This window comes from Apteryx rowi, unplaced genomic scaffold (genome assembly GCF_003343035.1).
Source record: "Apteryx rowi isolate R43461 unplaced genomic scaffold, aptRow1 scaffold_154, whole genome shotgun sequence".
In the NCBI taxonomy this organism is placed as follows: Eukaryota; Metazoa; Chordata; class Aves; order Apterygiformes; family Apterygidae; genus Apteryx; species Apteryx rowi.
This window is the reverse complement of record NW_020447797.1, coordinates 328850-354989: the sequence shown is the minus strand read 5'-3', so window position 1 is coordinate 354989 and position 26140 is coordinate 328850. Positions and strand designations below refer to the sequence as shown.

Sequence of the window (26140 nt, the reverse complement as noted above, 5' to 3'; positions counted from 1 at the left end):
TCCAGGAGCCAATATTCTCCGTGACTCTGCTGGGAATGTGAAGCTTGGGGACTTTGGGGCCAGCAAACGGCTGCAGACAATCTGTATGTCTGGAACAGGCATCCGCTCTGTCACTGGCACACCATATTGGATGAGCCCGGAGGTGATCAGCGGAGAGGGCTATGGAAGAAAAGCAGATGTATGGTGAGGGTTTAATTTGCTGTCCATAGATTGATTTACAGCTTTTCTGGAGTGAGATAACATAGGCTTATAATACATTCTCTGTCCTCTGTATATCCAAATTCAGATTTTGTCTGTATTAAAAGTGAGAAGAGTTTAAGGCAAACTTAGGTAGCTGGTCTGAACTTAAGACGTGGCCTGCTGCAGGCTCTGTTTTGCAGTGTCAGTACCCAACAGCTCTATTAGTTTTCCAGTAACAATTTCCATTCATTCCTCCCTTGAACTATTGTATCAAGCTGGGGAGGTAAGCCATAGTGATTCTCTGTTTTACTACTTCTGATGCAAGGTTTCCATCCTTCTTGTATCACCTATGTAGGTAAAAGTGTTAGACTGAAGGTAGCTTAGAGGGGATCTATTCATTTTGTTATAAAACGAGAAGTGTACTTATAACACTGTGAAAATGAAGGGGAACAGAGTTTGAGTATATTGACAAAAATTTAAAGGAAAGATGCCCAAACCTGGAATAACACAAAATACAGGTCAGAACAGAGGTGATCTGAAGCATGCATGAGTGGAAACTGTAGCCATGCTATTATTGGCATAGCCAAGAAACAACCTCTATCAAAAGGAAAGAGCAAAACTGTCTTCTGTGTCAAAACGTTAGTTTTGGATGCCTTAAAAAGTTGAGATTATAAAACTAAGCTAACTGACACCAACAAAAGCTGTGCTTATGCCTCCACAGTAAAGCAAGGTCTACGCTGTTTCCTGTAGAAGCAGCGAGTGGAAACATAGCTGAAATTTGTCCTGTCTGCAAAGAGTTAAGTTCTGCAGTCTCTCCCAGTTGGGATGCTTGGGGAGAGAATGGAGCACGTGCCCTTCCCCCTGGATTGATGCAGTTGTGGATTTCCTCCTGGTGCTGACATCGGTCCATTCCCATCAAAGAGACGCTGCTGTTGGCTGGGCTCCAGTTCCTACAATCCCAATCGTTATTTAGGGGGGTCAGAATTTTCCAGCGCAACACTAGTCCCAGGGTGGATGTGTATGGCTGAGAGGCTCAAAGACGTAACAAATCTAGCCACCTGGCTTTCTGCCACTGCTGCAGGCCCCTCTCCAATTTTCTTTTTCCTAAATAGCAGAATATGTGAGCTATTTGTTATTGCTGGAGTGACTTGACATGAAAAACATTCCTGCTGTTTGCTGAATATCTTAAAGAAACCGGATCTGCTTAAACGGTATAAATCAGTCTAAACAATAATATATCCCTGCTTGCTCTTGAGCAAACCCCCAGCACTTCAGCACACATGGTTTGCATTTTCTGTACTCTCTTCTAGTAAGTCTTAAATGGCTGGAAACCAGTGTAAAATTTTCACGTTGAATTTTAAACCTTGTCAAAAAGTCATTTCTTGCATATTCGCTGGATTTAATTCCTTTCCTTCCTTGTCTTGGCAATTGATGCAAGTCTGCCTCTGAGAATATGCCTTTTCTTTGCATTGCACTTCAAAGGAAGGTTTAGTTTAAAGGCAGAAGACACAGTTTTGCCTCTTTAATGGAACAATGTGATGAAAACACATGACTGGAAGTTAGAAGTTCACTAACTGTGTTTGGTTAATCTGTGGCCTTGAGCAAGCAATTAATACTTTTTTTGAACAAAAAACAATCGCTTCTGTACTACAGAAGCACATCTTCCCCGTGAAAGTATTGGTGTCACGCTTACTTCAGAAAGGTGGCTCAGCCACTGGTCTGCTGGATAAACTCGTGGAAGGTGCTTCCCGTCTTCTGTTTTCTCGGTTGTAAAATGGGTATACTGGTAACGGTCCATTTTACATGGCAGTACATATCCAAAACAAGTGYTCCTTCACTGAAGAGTTTACAGTCCAGACAGAAGGGAAACAAGGGCATAGACTTGTAGGCTGTAGTGAAGCCAGGATCGGAGCCTTGGTCTGCTGGTGTCTCGCCCTTATCCGTCCTCATAGATCCCTTTCTCCTTGCTTTGAATTAGCCTACGAAGCCTTATTAACATCGCCAGGAGTTTTGCCTTAACATAATGATGCATCTGCCCTACTAGTGTTTTGACTTATTGCTGTTTCAGTTTACATGGAGCTGTTGAAAGATTTTAATTATTTTTTTGCCTCTCTGGGATGCTTGGTTTCCTGTAAAATGGAGATAAGAGCTTTCTTTCCACATAGGCACTCTGAGGCTGTGCCCTGAAAAGTGATTTTGCTGAAATGGCTTGCGGCGTCAACCAGCTCTGACCCACTGCATCTTAGTTTAAAAGTCTCTCTTCTACCTTGCAACCCAGCAACTGCCTTGGAGATACAACAGAAGCAGCAGCAGCACCTGAAATACCATCCAGGCCAAACAGTGCTTTAGGGACATGGCTGCGTGAACCTGTTGTCCCCTGTTGATAATACAGTGGGTTTATGGAGAGTCTGAGCAAAGGAGAGCTGGGCAGATGGCACTTCACAGTTCTCGATGCCGTGAGAACCACAGTGGAAACCAGCCTCCCTGTCTCAGCATTTTGCTCACGGTTAGACTGACAGTAGTAAAAAGCAGCAATGCTGGCAGATCCGGCTGAGAATCTGTGCACACGAGGGGTTTGCTGAGCACAAAGCCATTTTAGAGTTGTTTTCAGAGCAGAGCCGTACCTTGATGTCGGCTGCTTGGAAGCTCTCTCTGAACACTGTGCATGGTGTGAGTCGTTTCTCACTTTTTTTTTCCCCCTCTCCTATCTGCTTTTCCAGGAGCCTTGGCTGTACTGTTGTGGAAATGCTGACAGAGAAACCACCCTGGGCAGAGTACGAAGCCATGGCAGCCATTTTCAAGATCGCCACCCAGCCAACCAACCCCCAGCTCCCCTCTCACATATCAGAACATTGCCGGGACTTTCTAAAGCAAATCTTTGTGGAAGCCAGGCACAGACCCTCTGCTGAAGAGCTGCTCAGACATCAGTTTGCACAGCTCCAGTACTGAATTACCTCCCTTGCTAGCAGCTCCTGCTGGGCTTTCAGTGCCCCTGTCTGGTCTAGTTGCAACTGCCCGTTGTGGTGCTGCATCTTCAAAATGCCAACTCAGCTGTCCTAGTCCTTTGGGGAAGTTATGCCAAGGAACCTAGGGTCTGCTCTTGTGCCTGATACCTTTGTTTGCTGGACTAATGGTTACTCTACCGACAGCTGTCCAAACAGAGCTGCATTTTTGCCCTAGCTATCTTGATGTGAAATTGCAGCTGGCTGCATGTTTTCTGCAGGCCAAAGAATGGGGATCTAAAAGTGTCTCACTGGTTGAACGTAGAAGAAATCTGGACCAAAGTGGGAACTGGAAAAACTGCGCTCTTCAGAGTAGAGATGTGCAACAGCCATCCAGACCAGCCCTCCACAAGTGGCTGCACAGTGTGGGTCACTGTTTTCCAGACTGCTAGGGCTCTCGAGGCATCTGTAGTACAAGAATCCAGCAAAAAGCCATGTGTCATTGAGCATGCGCTCGCTATATAATTATATATTTTTCTTCTTAAGTATTCAGCATCTGAAGGTGTTCAGAAAATATTGATTCAAAAGTATGTGAATAGTGTTATTTTATAATGAAACCATGGATTTGGGGATGGGGGCGAGGGAGGTCTTTATAGCTAAATGTCAGGATAATCAGAAAAGTTTCAGCAGAATGCAATCACTCCAGGGCCTAAGATAAGGGGTCTCCCACTGCCATTAGAAAATCCAGAGCTTGATTTCCAAGGCTTGATCTGTTCTAGCATTAGGACAGTGTTGGTTAGTTTGTGTCCTCACAGCCAAGCAAATCTGTGTTCCTGCTTCATCTCCCTAGGATTGCTGGTTTTAAACAAAACCCTTCTGGAAGGGAGTCCTGCAGGACAGCTTTCTATTGCACCTGTCTTTTCAGCTGGTAAATTTTTACCATCCCTTAAACCAAAGATAATTTAACTGGTGCCCAAGAACTAATTACAGGAAAACCTTATGCGTTTCCATTAGTCCAGGCCCTAAAAAAAGTTAAGAAAATGGGTTGCCTTTTTTTTTTTTCTTGAGAATTTGCCGGACACTAGTTTACTTAGGCACAGTTGGATGGAATCAAGCTCGACCCTTCGGTGTGCATGTTTTGTTTTACAGATGTGCAAGTGTTCATTTAACGTTTCCATAAAATGTTATGGCCCTATTTAAATAAGTGTTTGTACAAATTAAGTCAAACAGTGAAACAAAGGTAGGGAACATTTGTAATGCTAGCGTATTTCTAAAATTAACTGACCAAGAAGAAAGTTGTGGAGATCCCCATAGAGGTACCGGCAAAATGTATACAAGTCATTTTGCGTTCCAAGTGTACCACGTCTCTGATAATTGAGTTCCTGATGGCTTACTAGCGTCAAATGCTGTATGTTAATTGGTGCACTAATAGGCCTGATTTCACTGATAAAAAAGCAGTGGTTTTTAAGCACTGGGGATCCATGGATTAATTATAAGGTATCTGTGTGAAAAGAAACTGGGAAAAGCAAACTTACCATTAGCTAAAATTTTGCTTTACAGAGCAGAATTAAAGGTGCTCTGCACTACTATTGGAAACCATATTAAGAGTCCACATAGCACAAAAAAAAAGCTTGAAAATTGCTTTTGTAGTGCAGTAAAATTAACAGAAGTTCATTTTAAGTGAACGCTCGTAGCAGGCTAAGGGAGACTTTAATGAAACAAAGCTCCTTGAACACATGATAAATAATGTGTTGAATTTAAAGACAAAAACAAAGCCCTGAAAGGGTATAACAATCTGAAGTGGTTTTTCTGTGCCAAACTCAGAGCAATGTATAATCGGTGAAAGCAAGCTAGTGTTTAGCTGGTTTCACTTTCGGGCTCTCCTGCACTACTACAAGGATGCACTGTTTAGGTTGCAGGCACTTAGGGGAATTTTTTTTTATGAAAGCCCTTGTTCCATAATTTATTTAATTCCAGTGAAAGCACTTCCATTGATCTTTACAAAGCCTGGAACTTGATCCCAAATTGTCAAGACATGTGGCCTGACTTCTGGCCTGCGCTTCGTTGTCACTCGCACCGGAGGGAAGCGAGGGCATAACACTACTATGCTGTTTTAGGGAGCGTTTCACACTGGTTTGCTGGGGCCGCGTATGCTGCAGAGGAATGTGAAGTCATTCCTGTGGTCTTGACAGAAGTAGGGTGGTCAGCACTCCGGTGGGGCCCGGTAGCACTCTTCAAGCCTTGCAACTAGCACCTAAATATACCAAAGATAGGAATCTTCATCAGAGTTTAACCTACAGACATGCCGCAGCAGTCGAGACTGATGTAGCAGTCCTGTCCGCACGGCTTTCTCTGTACCCTTGGCTTGTCCTCACCAAGTTGAGACCTTCATCCACGGTCTTTCCTTGCTGTCCTGCGCGTTGCGTTTTGGGAGAATAGGGCATGAGGAAACGGTGTAACTTTTAATGTTTCAAAGCAACTCAATCCTCAGGATCTGTTGTGGCTTTTACCTCATATGTATCATGGAAGGCTGTTCCGGAGCAGAGCATAGAGCATCTGATGGGCTCAGTCCTTTCCCCGCCAGAGCTCCTGGCCCTATCCCAGAGCTTTGGAAATTCCCACCACCTATGCTGAAATGTGCCTACTCTGTGTATACACTTGTATTCCAGTCTGTATTAATGAAAGTAAATAGCAATTGTACAGCGACAGAGAACATGGGGTGCCAGCTTGGACTTCTTGTATTCCAGTACCTGACCCAATGCCACCCGTTCGGCACAGGAACAAGCCAAAGCATTACTTGTATGTTTGGAGATGCACTTTTATGAATGTAGTTTATATCGCTCTTTTTTAGCTCTTTTTACATCATGTAAACGGTGATGCCTCATACTTTTTTTATTTATATCGTAAAAGATCATATTTGGTGATTTTTATATATATCGACTCGACTGTTACGGGGTAGGGGGGAGGATGGGAAATAAATTTGACGCCTTTATGAATTTAAAAAGGAAAAAAAGCAGCTGGTTTTGCAGAGAATTTGCTGATGGTTTATAACAAGTAGAGCCAAGCCAAAATGCACTCTTTGTTTCCTCACAGCCCTCTTGATTATGGAAAAGGAAGATCTGGATTCCTAAGTGCACTGCTATGGTGAATAAACTTGGGGCCTACATTTATACCACAGTCTCCTAACATGGCTCTGGCTGCAAAGAAGTTTGAAATGGACGTAAATGTATTTATACGCTTAAATTGAATTGCATCTGGATTCTTTATCCTGGCAGAATTGGAAAAAAACTGGGAATAAACTCATTTAGCATGGAGGAGGAGTGCCAGGCTAACAATAAGCTATTGTGTCCACTCCAAATGTCATTTTGTGTTTTCAGCTGTTCCGTCCAGGGAGGGAGATACAGTGAATATTGCATATTGGGATCCTCAATTGAAAGCACTGCAGAAGTGGAAAATATTCTGTCTGGGGGTGAAAACAAAAAAAAATCCAATAGCTGATCATTATCCTGAAACAGTTGAGACGCTGAGCTGGGCAGGGAAGTGTCTGAAATTCCCATTAGAAAGGAGCTTGAGAGAATGGGAGATTCAGCTGTCCCTGAGCTTGTTAGGAAACAAACCATTGGCATTTTGGTCTTGGTGTGACGATTCTGTGCATTCCAGGTTATTTGTTTGTTCTCCAGTAAATCTGATCTTTGCCTATTGTAGTTGCTATAGCTTGCAGCAATTTGGGGGGGGGGGGTCCATATTTTTGGGGTAGTATTCCAAAGGACTCAAAGATGCTGCAAGCAGTTCCCTTTGCCATTAGTTACCAAAACAAATTGACCCAGAGGGAAATTGGTACCTGCTCAGGTGACACATGTTATTTCCAAGTGCCAAGAGAACCGAGATAACTTGTGAAACCTCAGTAAATATATATCCCTGCTGTACAAGCTTCCCCTGGTAGGCAAAGGCCAGATATCAAGAGCTGTACAGGGTGGGGGGCTGAATGAGTTCCCAGTGACTGGTGCTGAGGGTAATAGCTGCTGGTTGGAAAGGTTTTTATGTCTTTGAATATGTACAGGCCTGTGGCTGTCACCTTGGTACCTGCCCTTGGAGCTGGGAGTATTCGGCCTGTGTCTTTAATTTCAGAGAAAAATAGGTGTCCTCTGTGGTTTAGTGGTGTTTGGGCTTTGGGTCTTTAAACCCCAGYCTTGTTTAGGAGCAAATCCTACTGAGCAGCTCTGAATTTCCCAGTTAGAAAGGTAGCTGTGCCTAGGAGACAGTTCAGAAATGAAGAAAAGGACCTTGTTATCTGTGGATACAAGTCTGATATAAACTGTGCAGAGCAGGGAGAAATTGCTTTAACCTGGATTGTGCAGAAGACCTTGAACCAGTAGTCTATATATACCGACCGGGGGCTTGCAGTGCAAAGCCAGGCCAATGTATCGTTTTATTTACAATAAAATTATCATTTATATGAAAGCCTTTTGGGTGGTTGTTTGCAATTCAGTATCTTTCACTTCCTGTGCAAGTGGTGCCTCTGGCTAAGTGAATAAGTCAACTAGTTTTCCTTCTAACCAAGGGGCTGACCTTGACTAAGGGAAGAATTTTTTCCTTTCAGGAATTTATTCTTTGGGACAGATGGGGAAGTGTCCTATTTGTGAAGCATTGCTTCTTGGATCGGGTAAGTGTGCATCCTCTACGAGACTGGCTCTGTCTGGATCCTTCCACTATCCCTGATGTCATAGTGTGTAAAAATAGCAGTGACCTCATTTTACCTTGCAGGAAAGTAGCTGGACTGATTTATTGGTTCTTCATGTGAAGATCCTGCTGATGGAGAGCAGAAGCTGAATTTTGCATTTGGATTGTGCTATGCTAGTGACCTCTGTAGTCCGGGCCCAGCTCTGTAAATGTTCTCGATTCATCGGTACCTAACAGGAGTCGTCATCAGGTAGGGAGAAGGGACTCGGGTAGTTACTAACCATTGCCTCATGGTCTTGTCATCATTTCCACAATAATGTCTGATGGCCTAGTGTGCTTTGTTACAGCTGGGAACTCTCTAGGGAATACCCCAGAGTAGCTAGCTTGCTAAGTGGGTAACTCCAGTTCTAGCTCATGAAGCTCAGTACTGCTTGCAAACGTATTTATTTTAAATGTCTGGAGACAGTTGAAGCTTTCTGGATTGTTTCTCCTTTAAATGTGCTATCTAGTCTTTCTAGAAAGCAAAAATTTGGAGAAGCAAAGCTTTTGCACTTCAGGCAAATTGGAGATACAATGAGCTCCGTGTCCAGAACTAAAGCCTCCTGGCAGAAGTGGAGGGATCCATGTAGTCTTGCCTTGAGTGCACTAGGGATTTGGGAGGAGATAAACTTAGTTGTCCCAGAGTAGGGCAAGGGAATGGATGACCATGTTTCCAAATATTTTTAGGTTTGATTTGTTTGTTTGTTTTGTTGGATGCTATCTTAGAAAAGGACAGAAATAGTGCTCCTATAAAATTCCTCTAAACTCCTTGCTCAAATGCTCTTTTTCCCTGGTACTGTTCTGTCTTTTTATGCAGCTCCTTGTCTTCAGTGTCTTAAGTCACTTGAGCAGTGGTTTGAATACCAGCATGTTCCCTTGAGATGCTGGCCACAACCTTCCCTGTAATCCCTTTTCCCAGGCCAGTGTGTAGCTAGTTACTATGCCAATTAAATTTTGAAATACTTGTTAATGTAAAGTATAAACAGATACGAATAAATGGGATAACAGGCTGATGCAATAGAACCTCCTGCAGATGCAACAGCTACGTGCGTGGCACTTGTGTGCTGTCCCAGAACAGATGAGAACCAGACAACTGAAGCTGTCCCAGAACAAAAATGTTGTGTGGCGCTAGAAATAACCACCTCCCGCTGTTTCTAACGCCCTCCTTGTGTGTGTTAGAACCTGAAAATCCTGCTTTTGCTGAAGGAGGAGCTTAGAAACTCCCAGGCCCTGAAAACCAATTACTTTAGGAGGTTCTTCCCACAGCTGATACCTTCATTCCCCTTGCTACTGAGTATGTTCTGTGGTAACTTTTGCTTTATGAGTCTGAGATTCACACCGTAGGCCTGTATGATGGTCTGTTTTCTCCTGGACTCACCCCTCACAAAAGCGTGTGGCTCTGCAGTGATCCTCTTTTCCATCAGTACTGAGCTGCGTGGTCCTGACTGGTATCTTCACCATGCCTGTCCTTAGGCGGTGTTCGAGCAGGGGCTGGGAAATGGCTGGAAGCTTGGCTTGCAGGTGAAAATGCTCAGCCACAAAAAAATGACTAATGCACAAAAGAAATGCAGCTAAAAGCCATCTACTGCCTTTTTGGTTTCTGGTCATTTCTGTTACATGCAACAATGATGCATAGTGTGGCTGCGGGAAGGGTGACTTCTCTTTAAATCCGGTGTTAAGCAGTTCTGAAACGATTGTAATTTTAAATCTTCAAATAGGCTGGTTATACTACACCACTGTGGCTATTTCTATTGGGATAGTAAAGCCTAATCTAGGAACAATATTTTCTGGATTTAATACTGCTTGGGTGTGGGTGTATTGCATTATATCCAGGAAATGCTGGCATGGTTAGCTGTCATGTCACTTGTTCTTCTGGTGCTGATCTCGGCCTAATACTCTGTCTTGTCCAAAACTGGACATCTGGATGGCATAAATATAGATGGATTCTTAATAATTTTTCCCAAAAAATCATCTTTCATTGCATGAATCTCTTGGCTTGGATTTTAGACTCTGTAAAAGGTCAGTTCATCAGCAAAAAGGCGGGTAGGTAACATGGAAGCCTTGAGCTTGTGTGGAAACATAAAAGGAACTTGTGATGTGTGTAGTACAAATAAAAGCTGCTTAGTGCTCATCAGCCCTATTGCTGCTTGAGTGGCAAGACGAGACCTCGTGTGGTGCTTTGGAGGAAAGGAAGCGCAGGTGGCAACGTGCCATTTTCTATGCCGCAGATTAACGGCCAGTTTAAGTGTTGCAGTAGTCATCAATATACCCTGGAAGAGCCTTTGCGCTGCTCTTGGAGCAGCTGGTCTTGAGCTCTCGCTCTGCTGCCTTGCAGCCCGAGAGAGCCCTGGCGTGTGCTGCTTTGGCTGCAGCTCTTGCTGCTTCTCCTGCTCCTGTGCCGGGGATATTTTTCTCTGGAGCTGCTACGCCACTCGCTCTGTGCCGGAGCAGCGTGAAGAAGCCACAACAGGGACTAGGACGCAACTTGAAGGGATCTTCAGGTGGTTCATCTCGGCACGACTGGGTGCAAGCTCTCTGCAGCTTCCTCGAGCAGGCCTGTAGGCAGCGTCTTTCTGCCTCGCTCTCGTTCCACTTGCCAAACGCCGCCGGCTTCTTTCTGGACGCGGCTGTCTGGACGTCTTCTGTCTCTGCATCGTTCGGAAACGGCCTTGTCCCAGGCTGGCGCCGGGTGCCGCTGCGCACCGCCTCTGTGCAGTGCTGCCGAGGTTCAGCAGGGGGAGCGCGGGGYGCTCTCCTGCCCCCGGCTTCTCCGAGGTGATGGCTGGCTTCTGGCCTCTCAGAAATTCTGAATAAAAAGCTGTAGTAGTTTTTGGCAGTTTTGGCCGCTGGCAACCTGTGGTCCTGCTCCTCTTCGTGGTGCTTTCCCTGCTAGATCGTGCAGCCTGGCCAACGGCAGAGTCTGAGCATCCTGACCGTGGTCCTGGTAGCTGAGCGCTTGCAGCACCAGCAGCACATCGCCGGCTTGGACTGCTGGTGAAGGGAGGCTGTTAGCAGCCGGAATTAGAAACGATGGCACCTGGGTTTAAAGATTGAGGTTTGAAGCAAGGGTGTTGCAGTGAGAAGTGGCGGTGTCTGCTCTGAAACGAGACTTTTGTGTGTGYTGTCCAAAAGGTGCATTATAGGGCATGGATGGCTCAAAAAGGAGATTTCCCATCCCAGGAGAATGAGACTTGCTCTCATCCTGCTGAGAGCAACTCCCTAAGTCCCCAGATCTTAGCTAAACATTAAGGGCAAAGAGACAATGATCTGGACTTGTTTTTTTAAACCGCTGGTTTACTAAAGCATCGCAACCAGACGAATTTCAGGCTGGGGTTTGTGTACTGCCTCCGCTTCTCCCGATCCTCCCTGGGAAAGCGTGCCTTGTCATTTGTGCAGCGCGTCATCTTTCGAATATATCAGGCAGATGAGATAAGCTCGGAGCGTTGTTTAAAACATCTTCCCGTGTGTGTTACCGCTGGAGCTTCCCTGCGGGCAGAGCCCGGCGCGTTAATCAGGGAAGCAGGAGTTGCCGTCGGCTGCTTCGTGTGCAGCAGCCGTGCTGGGAAACGCGGCTGTGTCGAACCTTTCTCTCCCCGTGCGTGAATCTGACATTCACCTGGTTCACTTCCCTCCCTGAATCCTGGTCAGATTGCTGGAGCCCGTTAGGGTACCAGAGAGCCTGGATCTTGGTTTCTGCTCTCCGAATCAGCCAAAGGGGCCGTGCAGAAAGCAACCATACAGCAGGCTGGAGATTTAACCCCTCTCGTGTTTGTATGTGCTGCCTCTGTTTCTGCTCTATCACCGAGACTTGGTTGCGCCCATAGGAGAATGGCGTATAGGAAAGTGAATTGACAGAAAATAGTGGTTGCTGCTTTTCTTGAAACAAAATCCCAAGCCTCAATGTTTAGGTGGGAGGAAAGAAATGCATCATCATCATTGGTGTTCATTCTTAACTAACTTCTTTTTAACCAAAGGCCCAACATTTAGAAGCTGAGGGGATTTTTTTTTTCTCCTTCCCCCACCCCCAAATCATCAAGCGTCATTTATTAAGCTTTGTGTACAATTTCCCTGCTGTGCAGAACAGAGCAGCCCCCTGCTAATGTGAGAGAATTGGGAAGTGAAGCCAGCGAGAAGCAGGAAGCGAAATCGAGGAGTCTGCTTTCGTTTTCTGCGCCGGCGCTGCTGAAGGAAGGGGCCGGGGCCCAAACAGGATCACAACCTGCTCTCCGCAGAGCGGCAAGCACTCGCCGGTTTTGTGTTTATTGCATTGAATCGTGCAGGGTTGGTCGGGAAGCGGCTTTTGTTGTGGTGTAACTCTGCCGCCCGCGTGTCACTGCGAGATGGAGTCGGCAGCACCTGTACGATCGCGGCAGGCAAAGCGCTTTGGGAGGCCGAAGCTGCTGCTCTGAGCCTCGCCGGGGTCTCTGTCTGTGTAAAGTCCCTGCTGTGCTGGCGTTGTAAATCCCCAGGCAGTCCCTACCCGGAAGAGTTTGCAATCTGACAGATGTGGGCCCCAAAAAAACCAAAAAACCCTTTTAAAAAAAATCTTTTAACCTAAAGAGGGAAATAACTTGTGCAACAGGAGGGACTTCAGGAGTCATCCAGCATGCATCTTCTCGGAGATCAGGTGCGACTGCAGCCTGCTTTGCCGGCAGCGGAGAGCTGCGGAGATGCTGGCTGGCGGCCAGGACGTGCCCGGGGCCCCAGGAGGACCACGGCTGCCCTGGGAGCAGCACCCAGTGAGCTGGATTACATCCACGCCTGTCCACGTACCGTTTGTCCCTCCGGGCACTCCTGTGGGCTGCCCGCAGTCCTCTCCACACCCGTTTACTCCTTGGCTGCTGGTTTCGTGGTTGCGTCTGATTCTCACAGCGGGGTTGGGGACAGACAGGACTTGCTCAGCGGAAGCTGATGTTACCAGGCAGGGAGGGGGCAGGAGCTCTCACTGTTTCTCGCAAAGGCTGTGGCCCTGCTGGCGGTTTCTGTTAGCCCTTCCTAGGGAGAAGGGCAGGGAAATGGCCCTGACGCTCTGCCTCACCTCTGCTGGGTGGGCGCTGAAAGGCCAAGCTCCCATAGCATTTAAAGGACGCAAGGTGCCTTCACGCTTACCCTTGCAAACCGGTTTGCAAAGTGTGTGGGAAGGAGGGAGGTAAATAATAATTAAAAATGGACCCACCAGCTTTCCCTGGTTTCACTGCACCAGGCTCTCCAACCTGGCAGGTCTCGGTGRGCTCATCAGTTTGCATGGACTATCCTGCTCAGACATCGCGGCTCAGCAGATGGGCTTGGCCCAAACCCACCCGCGCGTTGCACCGTCGCCTGATGTGCAGGTACAGCTGTGGCCGAGAGCAGGGCTCTCGGGCTAGCGAGGCTGGTGCGAGGTGTGAAGTCCTGGGTCGATCCCCAAAGGAACAGTCTGCCTCAGTCGTAATGTTATACGCACGTACCCGGCACTAGTTGTTTTGATCCTACGTAGGCAGAGGCTCTTTCCACCCTAACGGGCTGGTAGGAGGCAGTCCTAACCCCTGCGCCCACCTCCTCAGGCCCCCGGGAACACAGGACAAGACAGGGAAGGTTCAAAAACCATGTATTACAAAAATAAAAGAGCATGGCGCGGTGTCAGGCGTGAAGCCGCCATGCTAGGCTCCAGTGCCGAACGTACCAATCGAAGGCAAATATAAAAAAGACACTGTTAAACAGTCGCAGGGCAACATCCGTAAGGCTGAACGATCCCAGCTGAACTGAGCTGATGTAAACCAAAGACCCTCCTTTAATCGGAGCCCCGGCAAGGCGTGAGCGGTGTGACAGGAGCTGGGAGCGCTGCTCTGCCTTGCAGGCTAGGTTGGAGCTGGCTCTCAGAGCCCCCAGGTCTTCTCCTGCTCCGTGGCTGCAGGTCTGAAATTTGGGAACAGGGCTGGGGTCCTGCGGGGGCAAGTGCTTCTGCCTGATCTCATCAGGGCAAGAGGCCTGCAGAGAGGGCTTCAGGTTTGGGGCTGTGCCCCGGTAACCTCTCCCCTGTCCTTACGGCCCGCAGGACCCCTCTGAACGTGCTCCAAAAGCCCCGAAGCCTGGGGCCGGGCTGCCTCCCTCCCCTTACTGCCCCCAGGCTCGCGCGTCGCCTTTGCTTTACATCAGCTCAGTTAGCCCCCGGCTCAGCGCTGCTCTGGGCCGTCTCTGCGGGGCTCCAGGGCAGGGGCGGCCGGGCCCGCTCACGCCGACTTGGTCCCGCTCTCCACTTCCTTGTGCACCCACAGCTCCTTGTGCTGCTTGCGCCCGAAGCCCTCGTCGTAGTTGCCTTTGCTCTTGAAGAGCTGCTGGAAGTGGGGCTTGCAGTAGAACTCGCCGTGGAGCGCCGCGTAGCTGCCCAGGCTGCGGGAAGGAGCGCGGCGGTTAGCCGGCCGCCCGGCTGGGCTCGCCGCGGGCCAGGATGTCTAGTGGGGAGCGCGTGAGGGCACGGGGCACGGGGAGAGAGGAGGAAGGGGGAGGGTGCATGCAGGGAGCGGCTCTTAGCAGAAAAAGGACATCAGGGGCTGCTGTGAGCATCCTTTGAGATCTGTAAGGGGGGTCTTGCAGGGCAGCTCGGCTTTCGTTGTGCCTGTCGCCCAGGAGGAAGCTCTAGCTAAGCTCCACGTCACCGTGGGGCCTTATTTCCRCTCTCAAGGGGACGGAGAAGCAGCAGAACCTCTAATTTGTCGCAGTCTCTTGCTAATTGCATGTATGTAGGGCAGAGGGGTCGGGGCTGCCCTTCTCCTCCCTTCCGCTTTCCACGCCTGGCCTTTGGGGTAATCTGATGAGGAAAAAGTCTTCTTCCATACCAGGCACGTTTCAGATGAGACTCAGGACGGGCTGGGCAATGAGCCCTTTTCTGCTGTGATGGAGGGGGCAGGGGGTCTTTAGCCACCCTACGAGAAGAAGGGGCTGCGATGGGTGGGTGGGTGCTGCACGTGAAACGGAGGTTGGGCAGAGCGCGATGCCGCCTTGCCCTGAGCGAGCAGCCGGCAGCCTCCCCGCGCGGCTCACCTGAGCTTGGTGTGGCAGTGCTTGCAGCAGAAGCAGGCGTTGTGGAAGACGAGCTTATCCGCCACCAGCCGCTCCATGGGGTAGACGGTTTTCTGACAGGCCGTGCACATCTCCTTCACTTGGGCCTTCAGGCTGAAGGACTGGGCAAGGGGAGACCAAAAGGAGAGTGGTTGTGAGGACGGGGTTGGGGAGGTCCTGTGCCCAGCTCCCACCACCGCCCTCTTCCCCAGCATCCATGCTGCACTTTGCTGGAGCCCTGGTTAGCACGAAGCAGCCCCATCTCCCCTTGCCCTCCCTGGGCCACGGTACTGAGACCAGGCTGGGTCGGTGCTTGGCGTTGGCCTGCTCTCCTTCCCCCCTCGCCGTGAGTCAGTAGGATGCCGGAGTCACAGGTACCTTGGAGCGCTGCACCGTGCTCCCTCCCGAGTTGTTCTTTGCCTCCTGGGGAGGGAAGAAGAGAAGAATCAAAATGAGGGTCGGGACTGACCTGCTGCAATCTCGGAGCTGCTCTTAACGCGAAGCAGCAGAGGATTTGTACCAGCAGCTAAAGCAGGACCTTGGGACACGGCAGCAGCGTTCAGCTGGCTGACACCTGCACCAGGGACAGTCTCTGAAGTCACCTGCCCCCAGACCGTGACCTCGGTCAGGTCCTGGCATGCACCCTACTGCCTGCGCAGGGGCGCTTTCCCCAAAGAGATGAGAAGGAAGAGAGGAAAACAGAAAAAGAAGAAAGGTCGTTTCCGTATTGCAGAGAGGGGGACTCAGCACCGGGAGCCTGTGGGACTTGCCCAGGGCCCTGGGGGACAGAGCAGCCAGTTCTCCCTCATCCAGCACCGGTCCCTGAAGCCTCCGTGTCAGGTATTTGCAGCCCATCACAGCTTTGCTTCCTCCGTGGCCCGGCGTGGCAGACGCCCTGGCTGCTTCATGGAGGTGGCGCATGAGCTCAGATCGGGGGGAATTCAGCAGCCCCAGGGCAGCATGTCTACAGGGCTGGCATTAGCCCACAGCAATAACAGCAAAGAGGAGAAGCCTAGCTGAAGCATCCCGGGTTCGATATCCCTCGGGACAGCACCGATCGGCTCAGCTCAAGCCATGGCCAACGTAGAGCGGGGACGGGGCTTTGCAGAACTGCTGCAGCGGAAGCCCCTGGCAAACCCCGTTGGTGATCTGCACGGACAAATCTTCGCATGTGCAGGCTTTGCAAGGCTCTGTATTAACAGCAGCTCTTCTCTGGTGGGAGACTCTGGTCTTGCTGCTGCTGGCCAACAGCCCTCCCCCTAATCGCCTCTCTACCGGTAGGGCTGGAGAGTGATAATTAACCCTGCTGTTGCTGGAGGTGCACAGGGCTCTAGTGTTATTCCCAGTATGAGCTGAGGGCTTTTGCTGTCAGAGTGTGGTAGACTGTCCCCCCTTCTCAGAGGGCAAAGCTGGGGTGCCCCTGTCCACCACGGAGCACGCTGTGCTGGCCGCCCCTGCCGGATGTTTTGCTTTTGCGCCAGTCCCACTCCTTTTGCAGCACAGGAAATGCCTGCGCCGTAAGCGAGATCGAAAAGCTTTCACGAGTCCCTGCAGCCTGCGTGCAGGTGGGGAGGGTGGCAGGGCACAGCCGGTTGAAGACAGGCTCCATCGCTTTCAGCAGCTTGGCAGGGTTAGAGGTTCCTCAGACCCTACAGCTGCAGAGGGAGCGCCAGGGCAGAGGGGTCCATGCACYGAGATGCCTCTGCCTTTGCCCCCAGCGTCTCGGAGCTGGGTCTCTCAGTGCATGCAGACAGCAGCCCTGGGCAGGGGATTTGTTGGGTTCCATCATGCGTAGCCCCTTTGGTGCGTGGGTGCACAGCCTTGCAGCCGTAACGGCTCATCCCCTCCCAAATCGGCCACCTCTCCTCCCGCTGCTGGGGTAAACAAGCTTTTAGCAAGTGTGGGGCGACTGGGGCTGCTCTGAACCAGACCGGGGCACCCTCGGCACCGTCCACTCCGAGCACGGGGGCAGCATGACCCCAGACATCTCCCCGCTGCCTCCTTGACCGTCCTGCCACTGCCCGCTCAGCTCTGCTTGGCCAGAACTGCCCTGTCTCCCTGCCCCTGGATTGATCCTCCATCCCAGTTCCTCCCGCTCTTTCCTTCCCCATCATTTCTCCTTGGTATTTTTGGAAACTAAGAGACACACAGGAAACTCTCACTTCACCAAGCTGCCTCCTCAGATGTTTCCCAGCTGCTCTCATTGACTGAGGTCAGGGATGTGATTTTCTTCTCACTCCCTCTAGCACAAGGCCGGAGGAGTAAGCCAAAGTCAACAGAGAGACCTGGGCAGAAAGGAGACTCGGGCCCTGTAAAACCAGTTGCATCCCTCAGCCCTGGCGAAGCAGCCGCAGGTGCTCTCCTGGGCTTCGGGCTTAACCCAGCCGAGCAGAGCGAAGGAAAACGCTGCCTCTTTGAAGCTGTAGCACATCCGTTCCCAAGGCTACAGGCAATCCACCATCGCTCGTCRCTTCTCGGCAGCCTCCTGGCTCCGATCAGGCACACTATCTATCTCATATCTGATACATCCTCCCTCGGGGAAGGGCCACATCCTGTCCCAGCAGGCGATGTTCTTGAGCCTTTTTGTTTTTCCATCTCCAATCACCCCGATGCTCAGCAACTCGCATGCTCTCAATTGTGATCGCAGAAAGCCATGGAAACACAAACAAACAGAGAGCAACTCGAGACAAGAGCAGGGCGAGCAGCTCTGCRCGGGGTGGGCCAGAGCCTGGACGCTGCGTTTGCAGCGGGCTCAGCAAACAGCACCTTCTGCTGGCACATCCCTGTCCCCAGTAAACACCCTTCAGCCCCGCGAACAAGCCAGCCTGGTTTGCAAATTCTCGTGCAAGCCGCAGAGGATGCTACGTACGTGAGTTGGGGGTGTGCTGGCAGGTCCCTTGGCCTGGAACATGGTTCCTTCTCCTCCTCCTTCTCGTTAATCCTGAGGCTGGCGTTCGCAGGGCAGCGTTCCCCGAGGAGGTGTCCAAGACAGGCCTCTTGCAACACCTGGAAAGGAAATGTCAGCAGGAGCGTGGCTGTTACGGGGCCCCGGAGCCGGCTCTGCGGGAGCCGGTGCACGACACCGACACATCGGTGGGCTCTGTAGGTTAGCGCGGGATTTTGGGGGGAACCCAAGAAGTTTAGGCCTGCCAGACTGGACTGGTCAACAGGAGGTGCAGGTCCGTGGAGACTGCTCGGGGAGAGTCAGGGGAACATGGCAGGTGAGCCGGGGCGCCGAGGGGAAGCTGGTGTACAGCTCAGGAGGGGCAGCGCCCTTTCCCACGCAAAGGCATTGCTGGGTCCCCTTCTGGCTGAGACCAGTAGGCTGTGGCCTCGGATGTGACAGCTCAGGTGTCCGGGAGGATGGAGTCTGACAGGTCTCAGCACAGTTTTGATGCAGCACAGAAAAAAAAAAAACAGCAGCGTTACAAACCACCCCGAGTGGTAACAGCCAGACGAAGACGCTGACGGGTCCTCAGGGGTTTTTCCCCATCGCATCTTACCCTCAAAACACCCGTAAAAGGTCAGGCTTGCTGAGCCCTGTTTTGCATATGCAAAACAGGGATGCAGAGCAGAGCGAGCGATGTGGAGGGAGGCTGYGGCGGAGCAGGGCACCCCGAACCCGCAGTCTCGGCCCCGACGCCCCGCGCTGTGTCGTGCTACACGGCTCCGCGATGACGGGAACGAGTGCTGGGGGACGGCAAACCAGCCCTATGCTCCTGTCTGGGGCTGCTTTCCTCTCCTCCCGAAACCTGCTCTTGTCTCCTACTGTCTCCCCAGAAGCTTCCCAGCTGCCCAAGGTCTCGCGTGGACCCTGGGGAAGCCCAGGTGGTAGGAGATGAGCCTGGATGGAGGGCGCAGGGGCAGGGATTGGGTGCAGAGCTTGCAGGAGGCAGCTTGGCCAGCGTAAGGTCGTGGCGACGTTTGCAAACATCTAGTTTTGGGGCTCTTTGGCTGCCTATAAAGTCCAGCTCCCAACAGCTTGAGTCAGGCTTGAGTCGTACCAGCCGAGCACCCAAAATTAGTGACCGTGTTTCAAAGCGCAAAGACAACGCGGGAGCTTTGCTCGAGGCTGCGAGCAGCGGTGGGGGAGGCTGGACGGCCTTCATCGCACCCCGGCTCACAGCAAACCTTTCCCAGCCTCGTCTGAGAACCTGACTCCGATTTTGCCGACATCATTTCCCGTCTCCGCTGCGGTTTGCTTGTTATTTCCTGCGCCGGGGAGCAGGGCGGGCAGCAGTTCACGCGGGCAGCTGCTGCCACAGCCCCCGTGCGCGCTGGGGTCGGGGCAGCCCCGCCAAGGGGTGGCCGCTCTGGGGTCCGCACAGTGCCCAGAGCACGGTGCAGACCTGGAGGGGAGCCTGAGGAACCCAGAAAATCCCCCTGGTCCATGACCCAAACACATCTCTAACGCAGATGCACAACCCTTGGCCTCTTCACCTGCTTCTCCCCCTTTCCCTCAAACATCTCCCCCCCTGCAGCTTCCCTGCCTCTTCCAACTTAATCTTCCTCCTCCAACTGCCACCTTCTCCTCTCCCTCAGCTTCCCCATCCCTCCTTCGTCCCCTTCTTCCCCGTGTGCACACACTCCCTGCATGGCTCCCTGGCCTTTTCCACCTGCGATTTGTTCCTTGGCCTCTTGCAGCCTCCCCCCTCATCCCCTTCCCCATCATCCTGCCCTGTGGACTGGTGTTCTCCATCCAGCCCCGTCCTCCAGGTCTCCTTCCTCCCAACAGCCCCCAGCCCTGATCCCTCTGTCCATCCTTGCCGACCTCCGTCCCTCGGTGCACATACCCCGCTCGCGGCCCCGTGCTCGCGCTCTCCCGGCYTTCGCTGCAATTGAGAGAGGCCCCCTCGGTGTAGCTGCCCTGTAGGACGGGGCTCGAAGTTGCCAAATATCCTTCCTGCTGAAGAACAGGAGGCAGGAGTAGAAACCTCAAAGGGGAAGGGTGTTTTGAAGTGATAAGAGAAACAGAAGTTAGAAACCACAGGAGGGTTTTAGGAGGCTCCCAGCTGCTGTCGTTGCTCTTCCAAGGGGCATCAGTCCGCGCAGGAGGGGATTTGAGCCCAAGGCCTTCAACGCTAACAACAACCCTCCACGCACGGGGGGACTCCAGTGGCACCGGCTTTGCTTAGGGACGTATCTGGCCATTGCCGCATGATTTTATGAGCTTTTCGCAATTGCTAGGGTAATCCTCCTGCAGGAGAGGCTCTGTGATTTTCCTGAGGAACATGGAGGGCATCTGGGGCAAAGCATGAAAGCAAAGTCCAAGCCACCGTGGTGGAGGCTGGCACCCTAACTGCTGGGCCAGKCTTTTCCAAACCTCTGTTCCCTAAGCCTCGTAGCTGCCGACACTACCCCCCGGAAGCACGGGACCGAGGCCTGCCCTCTCCTCATCGCGATTTCCAGTATCTGGCTGAGGATGGGGTGAGAGCCCCTTCCTCCAGCCGGCGCTACAGCCCCTGCTCTTCCGTCCCTACCGGGAGCACCCAGGGGCCTGTGGAAAAAATAACCCTTTTTCCAAGGGATTGTGCCCTCTTCCCAGGAAGATGGAGCAGCCTCCAATGGCAGCACCAGTGGCCACAGTGTGGCAGGCATGGAGGAGCTCTCAGCGTGATCCAGAGTCTCGGCCAGCTGCAGGGCACCGGAGCCATAGGACACTCCAGGCACCCAAGCTGCCAGCYGGGCAGAGGAACATCTGCCTGCCCAGACCTCCGCCGCCGGCAGCCGCCGGCCCTRCTCTGAAAGCTTTTTTGGTGAAATTGCAAGCTGGTGTTCAACCCAGGAGCTTGGGGCTGGAGCTCACCCAGCGGCCGCAGGGGAGGTGTGCCTCGCGCCACGTGAGAGCGGCGAGAGAMGCGCTGCTCCCTGCCGTTTAGCACTGAAGACGGAGCTCCGCGGGGTTCCGGAGAGCAAGTTCCCCCCAGAAGCCGCTCGGTCACAGAGTTTTCGCCTGGCAGCTTTTCCCAGTCYCCCCTCACCTTCCTGCCTGGCCCCGGGGGCAGATGTTAGATGTCCCCGGTCCCGGAGCCGTCCTTGCTGGCTAACAGCCTCTCCGAACGCTGAAGGGCTTCYGGTACGGGAAAGCAACGGGACCGCAGAGGGCGAGAGGCCCCTCTCTGCCATATGGTTCCCATTAGCCGCCCTGTGAAGCCTATGTTAACTGCTGGGATCCCTGCGCCTTCGCAAGAGGCTTTCCCAAAGGCAAAGCGCCGGGTGAGGGAGCTGGGCCCCTTCCCTCTCCATCCCATCCGGCAGGGACCTACGAGGGCACCGGGTATCGCCGGCAGCGTGGCAGGGCACAGGCAGGGGCTCAGCACCTCCGCGGAGAGGCTGTCAGGCCTCTCCCCCAGGAAGACGTGGATTAAGCCGATTGCTCTGGGGACTGATGTCCCCGAGAATATGTGCAGGATTAGTGCGGCCAACACACCCGGCTCCATGGCCAGCTCAGCCCGTGGCCTCTCTCGACGGGGTTGACACCAGGACTGCTCGGGGAGGAGGAGAAGAGGAGCTGGAAAAGCCTGTCTCCTTGAGACTGAGAATCACCCAACTCATTGCACAGCTGGCTCCTGTTTCTGCAGCCTGGGGGACTCAGAGCTGGTCTACGCCGTGAAACAACGCGTGGCGCAGAGTCAGCGTCAAAGGGGCCGGCGCCAGGCCCGGGCACAGTACTGCCAGGGAAGGCTCACGGCGAACCCAGGGATGTGTTGGCTTCTCAAGCAGAGAGGGACACCGAGGTGCAGCTTGGGGGGGAACGGCGCAGCGAGCCCGGTGGCCACAGCTCCAGCATCAACCATGGAGGACCTGGTTTCAGCTTCAGCTCTTGGCTCTGCCACAGTCTCCTTGTGTGGCCTCGAGCGGGTGTTTGGGACCCAGGCCGGGCTCCTGCCGGCTTGACGCAAGAGGAAGGACTCCGTGGCAGACTAGCCCAGCCTCTTCCACGGACACCGCTACGCTGCCGTTGGGTTTCTGGAGAAACAGCCATGCAACACCAACCTGCCGTGGCCTCCACCTCCCGCAGCACGGCTCCAGCCTGCCGCGCTAATCCGTTTTCCAGCCGCGTCTTGCGCCCGGGCTGCCTCTTGCAAGGCTGCCAGCRGGCAGGAGCTCTGCAGCCGCAACGCTGCGGGATGCTGACAAGGAAGAGCCATGCGGAGGAACAGGGCTGCCTTTGTCGGGGCGACAACGGAGGACCCGCACGAGCRAGCCCGACGGGCGCCGCTGCCCACCCGCTCGGCTCTCCCGCCTACGGCCCTGCCGCAGCTCTCCCTCCCCTGCGGAGGCGGCACGCGGCCCCGGGAGGACGGGGCCGAGGGGCGCCGCGCTGGTCCCCAGCGCCTGCCCGTCAGCGAGGGGGCAGCCGGGGCAGGGGGATGCTGCTGAGGTTCATCTGCTTTCCAGAAGTGGGAACTGAAGCACAGAGCAGCCCATTCCGGGGACCGGGGAGGTGTTTTATGCCATCCATTAAAGATCGCGGTCTTAAGGGAGCCTCTGCTATCTCCCATCTTGCTAGGAGCTCCACGCAGCTGACAAATACAGCAGAAAGCCTGCTGGGAGGGTGAGAAGAGCCCGTTTTCCAGAAGGACCTGGGAGCTAGCCCAGCTGGCAGGTGGCACGGGCATTGCCCAGGCGCTGGCGGGTGTGGAGCGAGCTCTAACGCGATGGAGGAACCGGCACTGGTGAGAGCACGACGAGCAGCAGCGCTGGGTCCAGCCCGGACAGCTGAGTCCAGAGAGGAACCGGTACCCCGCGCATGGACCATGACGGAGCTCTCCGGCAGGGCTCCCGGAGAGCCTGGGCTCTGCACAAGCGTGAGCCAGACCCAGAGAGAAAGAAAGTGCCTTTTTGTCAAAACAGCCTAGAGAAGGAAGGTCTGATGCTTCCCTGGGAGAATACGGGATGGGGAAGCTGGCAATACGAGGCAGCTCATGAAGAGGAACGATTACGGGCACTGCAGTTCTGCCCATGCCACCAACTGGCTGTACAAACTGCTGAGCCATGGCTGTCACGTGTGGTGACACTGGGAAAAGCCCTGCTTGGCCAGTGCTAAGGAGATGAGTTTACTAACCCCAAGGAAAGGGAGGACTTGGAGCAAACGGGGTGCTGCAGCTCTATTTTAGCTTTTTCCCCGCCAGCTCATGGTGTCCATGAACTTCTGCTGGAGTGGCCACCAGCCGATGTTTGCTAAATTAACACTGATGAGGAGAAATAGAAGGAGCTGAGTTGTGTTAGTCTGGTGAAGAGGAGGCTTGGGGTTATCTAAAAGCGGCCTACACCTTCTTGAAGGGGAGTTAACGAAGACAGCAGAGACAAATCGTTCTCAGTAGTGCTGCCAGATGATACAGCAAGCAGCAATGGCCAAAAACGGCAGGCTGGGAGGTTCAGGGTGGACATTAGGAAAAACTGCTTCACTGGGAGAAAGACATGGAAGCTCTGCAGGACAGTGTTAATTAAATGCGATATAAACCTGGTGCAAGTGAACACAAGCAGCAAATAGCTGTCAATGCGCCTTCCTTCCCCTTTTCAGTTTCTCCACGGTCTCTTCCGTAAACATCTCCTGTCTCACCTGATACCTCGCCTTCTAATTTCCTACCTGAATGTATCTGTTCTTTCTCGGGCTGTGTCCTGTCACCTCTGCCAGCAATCCCAGATGCTCCTTCTTCTTCAGCGCCCTCCACTTGCTGAGCTCCCCCCAGGCTCCTTACAGCTCCCCAAGCGCCTGGTTTGGCATAGCTCTACTTCARCCATTTCTAGGACTCCTGTCTCACCATGCTCCTGTCTGCTGGGCTGGTTTTTCTCACTGCTGGCAGATCTCCTAACCTGCTCGGCTCCCTGTGTCCTGCCAGCGCTCTTCCGTCTCAGCCGGGAGCTAAAGGGACTGCTGACGAGATCGGTCCCCACATCTCTCCCTGGGGAAAATTCTGTGTCCTCTTCCTTCTCCTCCTTCCAATTTGTGTACAGTTCATCTCCACCTTAAATAATCATTTCCTTGGGGCACTGCATCAAGTGCTCTCCTTAAGACTCATTGGGCCCTGTTGTCTTAGAAGTCAGTTATCCTACCCAAGGAAGATACAGAGCTGACCTGACGTGATCTGTGAGAAAACCATGCTGCATTTTATTCTGCTTCCCAGCCCAATGTCTTTGGTTTCCCTTCCAAAACCTGTTCTAGAAACTCACCTTTTATTGTACTCAAACTAATGGACCTGTAGTTGTGTATAATTTTCCCCTTTCCCTGAACACAGCCTGTGTGAAGTTGGCTAATCTCCTCCTGTGGGATATCACCTGTAAAATACCTGATTTCAAAYTGCAGTTTCATATGTGGGCTAGCCTATACCTTGAGCAAAGCTCCCGAAAAAGCCCTGCCAGCCACAGCCTCCACCTCCATCTTCCCAACTAGGGTCCCAGATGTGCAACCCAGTACAGGATCCRCTGCTCTGCAGGGGCCTGGGGGTTCAGTGGAGCAAAGCGGAAAAGCAAGACTCGGCGAGGCTCTGCGCTGTGTGCTGGGGCACCTCGGAGGTTGTCAAGGCTCCTTGCACCTGAAARGCCGTGAGCTGGCCATATGGAGGGTGTTATGGGCACACCAGAGGAGTGCAAAATATATCTAAAGTGTGTTTAATAACGATTGCAATAATCCCGTCACTCAGATTTAATGTTTTCCAACCCAGAGCTTCACTAACAGTTAGGTAAGCTCTGCGACACCCCCAGATGGCAGATAAAAATGACTTACAGGGAAGTGAAAGGCAGACACCTCCGGGGGAACATGGCAGCTGCCGAACAATGGACAACAGCGCTGCAAGAGCTGGGGAAGGGCGACAAGGAAAAGAAAAATCCCACCTCCAGCTGGGGCTGCAGGGGGTATTTGTAGGCCTGCAGTGCTGACTYGCTGAAGGAAACCAGAAGAGGAACTCCCTTCCCTAATGAGAAGTCTTGTGGGATTTTTGTTGACCAAAAAAGGTCAGGCGGCTAGCGTTGAGCTAGAGAAATAGAAGATGCAACGGTCACTTTGCACCCCTGGTGCTGAGCTGGCCTAAGAGGCTGGTTCTGACGTCTCAGCTGGCCCTTGGCTTCTTGCAGGGCTCCCGTTTCAATAGGACGTTAATACCAGAATTATTTTGTAATCTACATTAATAACGTTGCAGACGTGCTACTTCTTGCCTTAAATACACGACAGCTCAGCTGGGGCGCCAGATGTCTTCCCTGAGAGCCCTAGCACGGCGTCTTCGACGGACAAAGCCCAGTCTCTGAGGCGTGATCGAGGCCGCCGCCTTGGCTCGTTCTTCYGAAGCTGACGCCCACCCAGCAGAAATCCATGGCGAATTGATCAAAAATGTGACCTACAAGGTAGCTTAGCTGGTCTCAAACGATCCAGTGGGATTAGACAGATCGGACTGGCTCAAAACCTAGTGGCTGCAGCACGGGACCAGGACRCAGGAGCCCCAGGGCTGATTCCCGGCTCTGCACCTTATTTTTGCACGACAGCAGACAAATCGCTTCATTTTTGCGGGCTCCCTTTCCCCACCCCGATGCAAGCAGAGCTGCTCTCCTTTGTGAAGCCCTGGGAGATCCCTGGCTCTTAAGGGCTGTGTCAGAGCTCGGGGTATTCGTGTTGTTATTAAATCTCGCAGTCATGCAACAGCCTCCCCAGGGAGGTGATGAAAGACCCGTCGCTGCAAAGGTTGCAAGCCGGGCTGGATGGGGCACCGGGAGACGCTCCGCATGAGAATTGCCCCGCATTCGCGGAGGGGGCTGAGCGAGTTGGGAATCTAACAGGTTTTCTTCCATCTCTGCTTTTTTTCCCCCGATCRGCTTCGTAAAATGGATCTGTCCAGCCCCTCTCCAGCAGGCACGCGACAAAGGAGGACCTCGCCGCCCGGAGCGAGCCCCCGAAACGCTGCGCCCCGCGGCGCCGGCGGCCTCCCTCCAGCGCTTCCCGCGAGCTCGGCTCTCGCTCCCAGCCCACGCGGGGCGTGGGGCGCTGGTGTTGCTCCCCCAAAAATCTCCCGGGGGCTCGGACGGCATCTCGAGAGCAGCCCACCCCCCCTCCCCGAAACCGCTTCCCGCAGCCAAGCCTCCCCCCAAAGCCAAACTTCCAGGCGCAGCTCCGACCTGCTCCCGGGAACGGGTGCGTGGAGGGGGGAACGAAATCTTCATCCCGCGGCGCCGCTTTCCGCGGCTCCCTCCGCCTTCGCGTTCCTCCCTTCCCTCCATCCCTGCCTCCCTCCCGGCGGCTCCCTCTCTCCCCACCTGGGAGCAGGGCC

The 26140-nt window shown here is 52.8% G+C and overlaps 2 protein-coding genes across 12 annotated transcripts in view; one reads left to right on the top strand and one right to left on the bottom strand.

The window, feature by feature from the left end:
* MAP3K3 (mitogen-activated protein kinase kinase kinase 3) overlaps positions 1-25695 on the top strand; it is a 64222-nt gene extending 38527 nt beyond the window's left edge. For 3 of the 10 annotated variants that reach the window (XM_026059190.1, XM_026059189.1, XM_026059192.1), the window contains 2 exons: positions 6-183; positions 2901-7583. In XM_026059190.1, coding sequence (XP_025914975.1) covers positions 6-183; positions 2901-3129 — 407 coding nt within the window. In that variant the 3' untranslated portion in view covers positions 3130-7583. Of the gene's footprint in view, positions 1-5; positions 184-2900; positions 7584-7722; positions 7786-7886; positions 9975-11920; positions 11939-20424; positions 20482-22392; positions 22478-24276 lie in introns of those variants that run through there. The other 7 variants (XR_003252393.1, XR_003252395.1, XR_003252394.1 and 4 more) reach the window with 7 other exon arrangements.
* Positions 13412-20259, bottom strand: LIMD2 (LIM domain containing 2). Of its 2 annotated transcripts, XM_026059196.1 has the most exons (5): positions 19673-20259; positions 17749-17885; positions 15258-15302; positions 14862-15001; positions 13412-14210 (listed from the first exon to the last, which is right to left on the bottom strand). In XM_026059196.1, exons 2-5 carry the CDS (start codon positions 17788-17790, stop codon positions 14051-14053), a joined length of 387 nt encoding a protein of 128 aa, XP_025914981.1. In that variant the 5' UTR covers positions 17791-17885; positions 19673-20259; the 3' UTR covers positions 13412-14050. The 2 variants fall into 2 exon arrangements, with proteins under 2 accessions (XP_025914981.1, XP_025914980.1); XM_026059195.1 differs by lacking the exon at positions 19673-20259 and having other exon boundaries at positions 17749-19605.
* Positions 25696-26140: the final 445 nt, after the last annotated feature.

Bases quoted from the DNA above. Each gene is read 5' to 3' on its own strand.
- LIMD2 (XM_026059196.1), bottom strand. From the start codon at position 17,790: ATGTTCCAGGCCAAGGGACCTGCCAGCACACCCCCAACTCAC. The intron at 15,303-17,748 runs GTACGTAGCATC...TTCCCTCCCCAG, and splicing joins CCAGCACACCCCCAACTCAC to GAGGCAAAGAACAACTCGGG. The intron at 15,002-15,257 runs GTACCTGTGACT...CCCCTTGCCCAG, and splicing joins GCACGGTGCAGCGCTCCAAG to TCCTTCAGCCTGAAGGCCCA.